At 34.4% G+C, this 12,346-nt stretch overlaps 2 protein-coding genes across 4 annotated transcripts; one reads left to right on the top strand and one right to left on the bottom strand.

Annotated features, from left to right (window-relative positions):
* LOC104712855 (inter alpha-trypsin inhibitor, heavy chain 4) lies at positions 1,023 to 4,965 on the bottom strand. 2 transcript variants are annotated; one of them, XM_019229433.1, is made up of 13 exons: positions 4,457 to 4,965; positions 4,190 to 4,348; positions 3,884 to 4,099; positions 3,707 to 3,796; positions 3,501 to 3,617; positions 3,146 to 3,415; positions 2,909 to 3,068; positions 2,757 to 2,834; positions 2,550 to 2,650; positions 2,297 to 2,467; positions 1,899 to 1,973; positions 1,543 to 1,821; positions 1,023 to 1,305 (listed from the first exon to the last, which is right to left on the bottom strand). In XM_019229433.1, the coding sequence occupies exons 1-13, from the start codon at positions 4,838 to 4,840 to the stop codon at positions 1,129 to 1,131; spliced, it is 2,277 nt and encodes a 758-aa protein (XP_019084978.1). In that variant the 5' UTR covers positions 4,841 to 4,965; the 3' UTR covers positions 1,023 to 1,128. The 2 variants fall into 2 exon arrangements, with proteins under 2 accessions (XP_019084978.1, XP_010428137.1); XM_010429835.2 differs by having other exon boundaries at positions 1,023 to 1,278; positions 1,516 to 1,821.
* Positions 10,772 to 12,346, top strand: LOC104712856. Of its 2 annotated transcripts, XM_010429836.2 has the most exons (3): positions 10,772 to 11,200; positions 11,295 to 11,311; positions 11,602 to 12,346. In XM_010429836.2, exon 3 carries the CDS (start codon positions 11,615 to 11,617, stop codon positions 12,119 to 12,121), a length of 507 nt encoding a protein of 168 aa, XP_010428138.1. In that variant the 5' UTR covers positions 10,772 to 11,200; positions 11,295 to 11,311; positions 11,602 to 11,614; the 3' UTR covers positions 12,122 to 12,346. The 2 variants fall into 2 exon arrangements, with proteins under 2 accessions (XP_010428138.1, XP_019085285.1); XM_019229740.1 differs by lacking the exon at positions 11,295 to 11,311 and having other exon boundaries at positions 11,585 to 12,346.

Genomic DNA, 12,346 nt, shown 5'->3' on the forward strand with positions numbered 1-12,346 from the left:
GAGAGATGCATCGAGATAAGAAAAAGAGAGAAGAAAGGAGAAGAAGATGGGGGAAGCACGTGGAGTGAGCATGACGAGGTCTCTTTGTGTTTTGTAATCTTTCCATTAGTCTACCAAATCTTTCCATTTCTGGAATGTTTTCTCTCTTCCGCTTCCTTTCTCAATCTACTCAACAACTCTCCCTTCTTCAATGACCTTTAATCACATTATTAACCTTTTACCAATAAAATCACTCTTATTATTAATATATAGACAGATCATTCTCATTGGATCATGAAATCACTTTGTCTATAAGTCAAAATTTTACAGGCTAATCTTGTTAGAGAAACTATAAGTAATATATGTAGGAATTTGTTTGCTGTCTATTGGTTTATTGGTACTTGTTCTCAGTCGTCTGTCTTTGAATTTGAGCACCTAATTTGAATTTGGATATATATGTACTAATTCTGATCCTCTTCTCGATAATTGTTTTACAATATACTAAGTAAAGCTAAGTACCTAATTGTAAGTCATATTCAAGATAACATGACACAGCTGGATCAAAATGCATCGATTCTAAGGTGTTATTCTTCACTCGTTCTTGAAAAAAAAATGGTTAATAATCAGTTCATTCTCTGTCCTTGTCGTTTCTATAAGTAATGAGACATTAGGTTCAATAATGAAACTTTATTTGGTGTTCGTAGCAACTATAAATTCATGGGATTGTTGCTACGTATGGTGTTGGATGAGTGATCATCGAAACAAATATTCAATCCGAAAGATGATATGATACCATAACAAATTGGGTGAGGAAAGCTAATCGGACACTCCCATCTACAACACTTTTTCAGAATGAAAATTTTTCAGACAAAATTCTCTAATTAACAATGTCATCATCATCTTTTGATAATTCTTGTTTTGTTCAACTAAGTTTGAATATATGATTCAAATCCAATAGCTTATTTCTATTTCTATAAATTAGTATATATAGTAGTTAATTACATTAGTCTTGTAATTTTAAAAACTTTGGCTTACATCACAACTCTAATTACACATACAGATATTACACACTAATTATATGATTTTCAACTTTTTCTAAGAGAGTAGACCCATTAATTGAATTTACATTCCCTCTTTAGTTTTTGATTATTAGAGGTCAAGACAGCCACAGACTTCGAAACAGCAACCAATGCACTGGAAACAAGCCAATGCTGCACATATCTGAGAGAAGACTACGGTGCACTGATCGCTCACCCTAGACATGCACTGCAAGCAACACATACAGCAAACTCGATCCACCACTCCTGACGCCGCTCTTATCAGAAGTTCNAATTGAATTTACATTCTTTCTTTAGTTTTTGATTTTGACATTGTCCTCCTGATTTATTAGAGGTCAAGACAGCCACAGACTTCGAAACAGCAACCAATGCACTGGAAACAAGCCAATGCTGCACATATCTGAGAGAAGACTACGGTGCACTGATCGCTCACCCTAGACATGCACTGCAAGCAACACATACAGCAAACTCGATCCACCACTCCTGACGCCGCTCTTATCAGAAGTTCCGCTCCATCCGCCTCCTTCGGCTCCTCCATCCACGGTGGCACGTTCTTTAACGTTGCCACAACGTTACCGAACCCATACCCTTGCTTCCCAAGCAAACTCGTTCGAAAGCTGTTGTTCCTCTGCATCTGCTTGTGGATTTGGTACGGCGGGTTTCTTAGAATCTCTTTGATTGACACTGGTCTTGCCATTGTCTTCTCTTCGTCGTCTTGCTGGAGTGATAAAACCATTTGTGTGTATTCGCTAGGAGCCCCTGTTTGTATACTCAATCTCATGACCTGTTCATACAAAAACGATAAATTTAGTTAATAAGAAACAAGACCAACATTGTGGAATCACAACCCCTTGTTACAACCTTCTCTTGTAGCTCTTTCTTGTCTTCGAACCAAGCTCGAGCAGTGAGTTCATCGATTTGTCTCCTTGCAAGAACCTGTTTTTTAAAGGTTAGCAAAAGAAGCTTTGTTGTGTTCCTACGAGATTATATGAAAGTAATTAGGTAACCTTGTCTAGAGGAATGTCTTTAGCCTTCTGCACTGTTAACTCTATTGTGAAACAGCTCAAATCAGCCAGTGTGCCTCTGAGTTCAATTTCATCTGGAAACTCTCCTTTGTATCTTCCAGACAAGATCAACGGATCACCGAGCGTAATGTCTGGAACCTGAGAAGGAAACAACTGCAAAAACAAAGAAAGACAAGAAGGTCAAAAAAGAAATATCAAGAAACGAACTCNATTATATGTAAGTAATTAGGTAACCTTGTCTAGAGGAATGTCTTTAGCCTTCTGCACTGTTAACTCTATTGTGAAACAGCTCAAATCAGCCAGTGTGCCTCTGAGTTCAATTTCATCTGGAAACTCTCCTTTGTATCTTCCAGACAAGATCAACGGATCACCGAGCGTAATGTCTGGAACCTGAGAAGGAAACAACTGCAAAAACAAAGAAAGACAAGAAGGTCAAAAAAGAAATATCAAGAAACGAACTCTATGTTATAGAAGGTGTATAAAGTACCTCGACTGAGCGGAGGAGTTTGAGAGCATCAAAAGTGGTATTGGCTACGATCGTTGAAGATGCTATATCAAATAGTCTACTCATCTGATGCTCGAATGAATCTGGCTAGGTGTATTGTTAATACAAAAGCAAGAAATGTTTTTAGCTTCTTGATTCTGAATAAGTACACTATCAGCAATAGTCAAACTAGAGGGTATTACAATCTACCTGTGTTGTTCGTGCCATCATAGTAACCATTCCCTATCCGTGCTAGCATTCTCAAGAAGTAATGGTTGCAAAACGAACCTGTGCAACTGTTTCTAATCAAGACTTTGATATTATATGAGAGAGTAAGCAAGAAAAAAACAGAGTTTACTTACCAATGCCAAAGGTAGATATCCGAGGAGAAATCGATTTCCCTTTTCTGCTACAACATTCTTTCATATCATTACATATCTCTCTCTCGTTTTCAACAGATCCATCAGTGACAAGATATACAAGAGGAACTCCAATATTGCTTCCTTCAAGCAGTTTCATAGCCTAAACCACACACATGAAGAAGAGTCTGAGAAGTCTTTGACATATGTCTTGATAGAGAGATCAGATAAGTAACGAACCTGTTTGAGGGGAAGTAACATGTTTGTTCCACCATTTGCAATCAAATTACTATCAAGCCATTCAGTCACAGCAGAGATAGTATCATCTGTTGCAAACTCCATCGAAGTTGAGAATTCCAGAATGTCATCGTTGAAGGCTATTATGTTGAAAACATCTTCAGCTTGTAGCTTACCCAAACACTCTAACAAAGCTTTCTTCACATCCTCTAGGGGCTTCCATTTCATGCTTGCACTTATGTCAATCACAAACACAACTCTTCGTTTGAAAAGCTACATATAATAGCAACACTGCATTGATCAATGTCACAGTTAAGCAGAAGAAGATTCAATAGTAGTTGTAGTAATAAAAACAAACCTGCTTATGCTTGGTGGTTCCAGGGAAAAGGTACAAACAGAACATTCCTCTGTCATCTGAATCCCATGGAGATGGAGACTTAACCAAAACATTACCAGTCAGATCACCAGACGAAACCTATACAACAAAAACAAAAAACAAAGCTCGATCAAAGTATCAAGAAGAAGAATACAAAAAATGCTTCAGGGGAATCAAAGAAACCTAACATTGAATGAAACACTAAAATCAGTCCTTGACCAAGATGATACTTCAGCTTCATACTGACAACTTAATTTACCAGCTTCACGATGAGTCACCTGAGAATGATCATCACACATTACTCAATCCACACAGTAGTAACAATCTTGAAAAACAAAACTGTTAACACAACAATGTAAAATTACCTTTAAAGGATGGCTTGTATAATTACAAGCTAATTCGCCGCCAATAACACAAGAGTTCATATTCAACTCAATCTTTTCTCGTTTAATAATCTCTTTGCCTACAGGAACCACATAAGCAGGGAATCTAAAAGGCACATTTAGATGAAACTTGCCGTCTCTGTAAATCAATTTCTGAGACCAATTCACATTAACCGTAAAGATCGATCCTCCATCAACCTAATAAATTATTAACAAACTAATTTAAGGATCATTAATAACAAAATCCAAAAGAAGTTAGCTATAAAAAGTGAGACAGAGAGAACAAACATGTGGGATCTTGAAAGTATAGATATGAGACTTGAAGAAACGTGAATCTTTGTCTTTATGAACGTGTTCAAAGTCAGAAGTTTCATCCTCTGTAACTAGTTTGGTCTTGTAAGATTTCTCATTGCTCAAAACATCAATCTCAGCACCTAGAAGTGAGCCCTGTTTACACAAAATGTGTTCACAAATATATAAAACAATGCTATTAATGGAAAGATAGATAAAAGTAGTTTTATTCTTTTTTTGTCGTTTTGTTGTAATGAAATTTACCTTCTCACCCATGGGAACACCGACACAGCAGTCAAAGCGTTTACTAGGCATAACGCAGTGAACTCGCCACCGTCCAGAGATACTGACGAACGCCGTATCGAGCCAGCAGTCTACTCTCATCTCAACTCCAAGCATCTGAAGCGGCACTAGCGCCGAAGGATCGCACCGAGCGTGAACGTACGGCTGGTAGCTAGGAACGTCGGGGTTATCAACAGCCACCGGATCTGTGATTGAAGCGTAAGCAGTAATAGCCGTCGGAAGAAAATTCTCCGGCGATGAAGGAGGATCCGACGGAGCTAGAGGAGGAGTGATGCCTTTGCCGTAGTATATCCTTCTTGCGAGCTTGAGACCTTGCTCAACTCGAATTGCGAACTCTTCCGACATCTTTTGTTTTTTTTTTTGTTGTCTCCGGCGATGATGATGAGACTGAGATGTGAAAAGAGATTTAAGCAGGTCCGTGTTTAAAGGGTGATTTTAAAATCGGCCGGTGAAAGGAACGGCGAGAGAAAAAAAAAGATTTTAATTTAAGTTGGGGATAATGTTACCCAATGGCTTATAAACACGTGGAAAGCATCCTGCCGCCACAACAGTCACGGATTATTTTTTTTTAATTTTAATTTTTATATAATAGTATAGATGTTTCGTTTTTTTTTAATTTGTTTGTTATGGAATAAAATAGATTTTTTTTTGTGAAGTGACATTAGTACAGTGGCAGGAAGTAAATCCATTTGTAGAAGGTACTATCACATCTGGGATCGAGTTCCAGTTCTTATAAATATAGGAATTTGGTTAATGGGCCGGCCAGTTGTAGCTAAATGATTAACAAAAAAGAATAGATTTTTTTCTTTTTTTCTCCAACATAGTATAAATAGTTTCAACTTTATACTCAATAATATAGTTTTAACTTTAAACATAATAAAAGTTTGGTGGGAAAAAAAAAAAAGAATAGCTAATATTATTTGGAGGTTTTTTGTTATTTTGAGTTGAAATCGATAGTTGAATGCAATTTTTTGGCGTCAAAATTACATTGTCATGACAGCAAAAAAAAAAAAAAACACTTTAGGTTATGGCTTAATCTTATTTTAACCAAACAAATATGTTTCGCTAAATTCCTTTCTTGCTTTTGGAGTAATTTGTTAACACATGTGTAATTTAGTTTAGATAAATCACTTACTTCCCACAAATACTTTAGTTAAGGCAACTCATATAACGTCAACCACTTTTATGTGAATCAAATAGGAATTCTATTTTCTTATGTAGTAATTAAAAGTGCTTTTGAAAGTTTTTTTAAAAAAGAAATCTTGGAAAAAGTTGATTTATTTTTTTAATTCTTAACTAATGTCAAATGATTTGATAATTAAAGTATTTTGTTTTAAAATAAAGTGTTAATTGCTTTTCTTTGTTGGTTTCATGGTGTTTTTGAAGATGAGAAAGTTGTATCCTCAAACCATATGGGGGTGTTTTTTGTATGATTCCTTATGGATTCTCTTTGGAGTCTTATTCTCTTTTTTCTTCTTTTTTTTTTAACAGAATGTAAAATGAGTCTTATTCTTTTGTATAGACCATGTTCATAATAAACGGCTAAGAATAGAGGAAAGTTTGGGGATTTTATATCCATATTCAGTTTAGCAATGTAAAACTAGTATCATTTCTAGGATCTTTAAAATCAAAATCCAGTTGACCAAAAAACAAAGTGTTCTTTGCAGGGGAAAAATAAAACTATTTCAACCATTTTCTTGTTTTAGAACTCATAAATTCAATCTCTCAAATCAGCAAAAGAAAAAAAGAAACCAACAGTTTATGAACATTTCTATCATTTTCTCTCCATTGATTATGGTTCATTGTCTATCAACACCTCAACTACTTTTGCTATTCCGATTTTTTTATAGTTCTTGGTCAAATCTTCATAACCACAATTAATTGATGTTGTAACAAAGTGTTCACATATCTATCTTTTTATTCGCCAATTAATGTATTTATTCTTCAATAGACGAAGCAGCTAAGATTTGTTAACAAACAGTATAACTAATGTTCATTATTATGTTATTTTGATCATTCGAGAAAAAAAAAAACAATCTTTTCATTCCGTTTAAAAAGTTTGCTTAAGAAATCCATCATTTTGTTTTTAAGTATTATGAGTGTTTATGAAAACAAAAAACAACGTTTTGCACGTTAGTTTTTCTTTTTTCCATGTACATACAAGTCACTCCTAAAGAAAGGAAAAATATCCCGCTACCATATCTAATTTTTTCCAATGTAGAATTTACATGACAATACAGATTATATGAACTAGATGGACTTTGCTTTTGGATATTTCGGCTATCACACCAAAACATATAATACTTTTTTATGTAAAAGAATTTGATTGTATAGATCATTCGACTACATAACATATATCACTTTATTTCAATAATTGAATAATGTAATTTTTCATTTTAAAACACTACAGAATCCTCTGGCTCCACGTCGAGACCGGACCACGATCGACTACTCAATATAAATTCGACAAACCAAATTATTAGACATGTAGGCCATGTACAATAAGTTACAATTACGAATTATTACATACAAAAACAAAAACAACTTTAATCGGTTATTCGTATATTCTGATTTGTAGCTGTGAGTAAAATGGTAGGCTAAAAGAAATAACATGGTGATCATTTAAATTCCACGTACATACTGATTAGTGATTACAAACGTCATTTCGCATTACTAATCAAAGTTCCACAAATAGATTCGTTAAAAAAACATAATAAAAACATAATCGTTAATAGCTGAAGTAAAAGCTGATTTAACGGATTGTTGTCTGCCATGCTTTCCATTAGTAATGAGAATTAATAATAAAATTGGGCAAACTTAATTTAATTACTCAATATTTATTTAGGTTTTGGTCCACTAAAGATTTGAGACTGCCCCCTACCTTATTTATAAAATGAAGTTGTAACCACTAATTTTTCGGCGTCGGGCCAACCATAACACTACCTCTTGCTGCTGCTGACATTTCAATTTTTAATTATTTTCATACGTTATGATATGATTATTAATTTGATTTTAAGTTTGTTTTGTTATCTGTTTCTTCTGATAACCAAAGTCAATACACTCGTAATAAGTTATAATAACATTTTTATTTCAACTATTATGTTGTCATCGATCGAAATAAAGTAGTCGTCAAGCAAATCTTTTGTGTATTTAAATCGTTTGTATATAGTACTAATCACTTCCTCAATTGACAAGCTGACAACAATCATTTGAAAAACGACATGAATGTGCGTGTCATGACCAACTCAATGTAATTGCTTTTTGGAAAAACCATTACTAATTTAAAATGATTTGTGCTAGTAAGTATCTCGAAAGCGTGGTCATGGTTATAATATAAGTTTATTCTCCCTCTTAAGTTGCTTATGAATAGAGGAAGAAGAAGTTTATTCTCGCTCTCAGAGGCCCGCCCATGCTTTTAATATCATTGTTTAAGTGGGTCAAAACTTTTAAATCAAACGGAGGCCCAGAAGTAATATATATCAATACTGGGCCTTCGGTGTTTCTCCAATCTAGCGCATATAGAACGAGTGAACCTTATTTTTGTGTCAAATGATTCGTTATTTTTCTACGACATATGAATATATGATTTCTCTTTCAATTATGGAAAAAAAAAATTCGTTTGAACAGTAAATTTGTATTTTATTCGTGTAGAGATAAATTAAAAGAAAAAAAAAATCGTCATATTTTTATACAAGAAACAATCTTATTGTACTTTTGATCGGCGGTGAAAATTTGTTTTCATTCTTTTTTGGTCTTTGAAACTTTGGTGGCAAATAACTAAAATAAGGTCGGTTTTTGTGTGATGGCCCTTCATTTCCGGAACCTTTTTTTCTTCTTCAGGTAGACTTTTTATGCATCATAAGTCAAGTCACGTCAATGTCTTACTTTTAGATGTGCAATATATATATGTGTATTGCGTAATAACTAATTTTTATTTTCTGTATATTGTATATGCATCCAGACCTTCGGAGTTGACCTATATTATATTATTAATAAACAAGCCAGACTTGATCTATAAAATTCCCAAATTCTACTATTTTTTTTTTTAATATCAATATTACCTCTCTTCGTCATCGAATTCCAACTGTTGAGAAATGCCATATATATATGTACACTTATTATCAAATGCTGAAAGGCCAATTTTCCAAAATCAAGGACACATCCACGAATCTGTCTCGCTAAACTTTTTAGTTGTGTTAACTAATTTATCCACGTGAAACACACCTTGAAGATTTCCAACCGATGATGTGAACACTTTTAGTGTGACGGCTTCATAATTGACATTTTACAATATTTCGTATATATATATATATATATATGTTTGCTTTGCATATAGGATCCGAACTGGATTAAGTTAACGTGCAAGATCTCACAGATCGTATATTTCAAGACATGTTGTTTCTAGAATATACTCGTAAGCAGAGCCGTCTCTAAGTTAATAAAAGCCACAATCAAATTAAAATAAAATGGCTGTTTTGCTATTAGTCAGAATCGAATCCATGAACTCATTCCCACTAACAAAAACAAATGTTACTAGACTAAACACATTTTTTGGAAAATAAGTCTGAAAGTTATATATAAAATACACAGCAGAAAATAAGTCCACAGGCTCATGCTTCATGGGCTTGGCCTTTGGGCCGGCTCTGCTCGTAAGAACGCTAAGAATAAACAATATTAAGAACTATATATACGCTATAATGAAATACATTGGTCATTGGTGGGTGGTGGATTTATAGTTTATAGTTAGTATTTTATTGTATACAATTACAAGCTGAACTAGCAAAAAAAAACATATGCTACTCTTCTCGTCATTTTGTAAACTTATACAAAGTATTATGTAATTACGGAAGTGTGCTTTTGTTAGTGTTTAAGAACTTAGAAACTTTGATTAGTTAGTAACTTAGTATGCATGATAAAGAATGTACCTTAACATTTCGTTTGTTAAAAAAAACCATTATTATGATGTTTTTCATTAATTTCTTTTTGTTGTGCTATAATCTATTAGGGCATTTGGCTATCTTCCTATCTGCAGTTGCTTGGCAATATATATTCGTCAATCTGTTGGCTGTTGCTATTCTTTTGTCAACGTCGATCTATTGCTTATTGGCATATATGTAAGTATCAAATGGAGTATAAAAGAAAGAATCAAAGTGTCAAGAGAACTATTTTAAAAAAAAATAAATATTGCAACTTGCTCTTTGTTGATTGGCCAGAAGGTTTATATTGGATCTATAGGAATCGCCAACAAGGCATATCCTTTCGTTTAATTATTCCACGCAATCATTCAACTAAAATATGAATTATATACGTGGCCATTATATGTATCCTATACTTTTTTCATTTAAAAAAAAAATATATATTTTTAGCTTTAGTTTTTCTTTTTCCCAAGCATTTAGTTCTGATGAGAATAATATTACAGATTCTAATTTACTAACACTTACATATATTTTGAAATTGAATGTATTTATCCGGATCCATTTTGTGTGTGTGTGTAATTAAAGTGTAAACATTTGAAAGAAAAGACCAGTAAGGCAGTAAGTAACAAAACTATGTTTAGTAACTTAAGTTAGAGTTAATGACACGTCGTCTTTCAAATTTCAAACTGTCATAGTAATTAATAAGGAAATTATAAATCCGTCGTATATCTGGTTTCAATATCATAATTGTATGAATCTAATCAAATAATTGGCTACTGTTGTTGACACCGCATGATATGACAAAAGAAAAATTAGCACAATTAAAATGTATAATTTTTAGAGGTTTTGACTAGGTTCATCGTATTAGCCAAGTTTCAAGTAATTTACCTCTTTCACAACACTTTTTCAAAATTTTGCAAAAATCGAAAAATTTAAGATACATAAATGTTTGTTTGATACATTAGCAAAATGAATGCCGTGATTAACTGTATATACATAATGGAGTCATATGGTGTTTTTTGCCGTGCGTAATTAATTAAAAGGGAACAATAATTATGTTTTGAAAATGGCGTCATAGACGGCGGTGTCGATTCCTGATTAGCTAAATTAGTCAAATTAAACCAAACCGAAACGGCTGAAAACTAATATAATTGACATTTTTATTTATTTAAAGAGTTTTAAATATCGTGTGAATATGTTTGGAGAAGAGGTCAGTTTCTTCGCCAGCTGGCCAAGTTCCTCAGATGGACGGTGAGGATTAAAAGTTGTCAGAAGAAAACATATTATCCGACGTGGCTTTTTTTTAGTACCATTCTTCTTCCCTTTCATACTCTCCCTTTATAACACCAATCATTGCTTCTCCCTTCGCCTCCACATTCTCTCTCTCTCTCTCTCATTCTCTCTCTCAATATTTCCCAATTCTAAACTTTTTTTCTTCTTTGTGAAAAGAGATTTTTATGAACAACTACTAACTAGTGGTAATATAAAGGGTAACTTTTTTCCTAATTTGATATCAAGAGAAGCCAACANAAAAAAAAAAAAAAAAAAAAGAGAGCTTTTATATTTTGTGTGTGTGTGTGTGATTTACTCTGTTTTTACAATGGTTTTGTTTTGTGAAATTTTTATTGGTGAAGAAGGGAATTTAGAAGACGCAGAGTGGAGAAACGAATTATAAAAAAAAAGTTTTTTTTACCTTCTCTCCTCTGTTTCAGAAACAGAGACAGATCAAGAAGATATCACAAGCAGAGAACTGTGTGTGTTGTCTTCTCATCATCTCCTTCTTCTACTGGTAAAAATCATCTCTTCTTGATCTCTTTATCACAAGTAGAACTGTGTGGAAACTTTTGAATCTGGAGTGTTGATCAAGTTCTTTCTCTCAACAGGGTTTTTTTTTGTTAAAATATCAAGAAACCATGTCGGCGAGTGTACTAAGTGATCCAACAATGCTAATTTCAACACCAGACGTAATCATCGTCTCGCCGGCGCCGGGGACACAGATCTCTGGAGACGAGCCGGAGCAGGTGACGTGTGAGTGCTGCGGATTAACCGAGGAGTGTACGCAATCGTACATAGAGATGATCAAAGAGCGTTACATGGGTAAATGGATCTGTGGGCTCTGTTCCGAAGCAGTCAAGTACGAAGTCATAAGAACGAAACGGTTCGTAACAACAGAGGNTTTTTTATAAAAAAATATCAAGAAACCATGTCGGCGAGTGTACTAAGTGATCCAACAATGCTAATTTCAACACCAGAAGTAATCATCGTCTCGCCGGCGCCGGGGACACAGACCTCCGGAGACGAGCCGGAGCAGGTTACGTGTGAGTGCTGCGGGTTAACCGAGGAGTGTACGCAATCTTACATAGAGATGATCAAAGAGCGTTACATGGGTAAATGGATCTGTGGGCTCTGTTCCGAAGCAGTCAAGTACGAAGTCATAAGAACGAAACGTTTCGTAACAACAGAGGAAGCTATGGCAAGGCACATGAACATGTGTAATAAGTTCAAATCATCAAGCCCACCTCCGAATCCGACAGGGCATTTGATCTCTGCGATGAGACAGATCTTGAGAAGAAGCTTAGATTCACCAAGAATGCTTAGATCCATGCCTAGTAGTCCTTCTAAAGACGACGACCAAGATCATCATCATGATTGTGTTTCTTCTTCTAATGTTTTGTCTAGGTCTGATAGCTGTTTCGCTAGTTTGACTTAAAAAAAAAAAAAGACATCGTTGAAAAAAACGAAAAATGTTTTTAAACCGTCGGTTTAGGAACCCACCTTGGATTAAATCCGGTTTTCAGTTTGTAAAAATTTCGTCGGTAAACCAAAAATCGGTCACTGTATGTGTTTTTGCCGGATTTGTATACCTTGTGGAAACTTTTTGGGCAATTCTTGCTTTTTTTACCCAATTGCTAATAAAGGTTCGGAATTGTGTCGC

This window comes from Camelina sativa, chromosome 9 (genome assembly GCF_000633955.1).
Source record: "Camelina sativa cultivar DH55 chromosome 9, Cs, whole genome shotgun sequence".
NCBI lineage: Eukaryota > Viridiplantae > Streptophyta > Magnoliopsida > Brassicales > Brassicaceae > Camelina > Camelina sativa.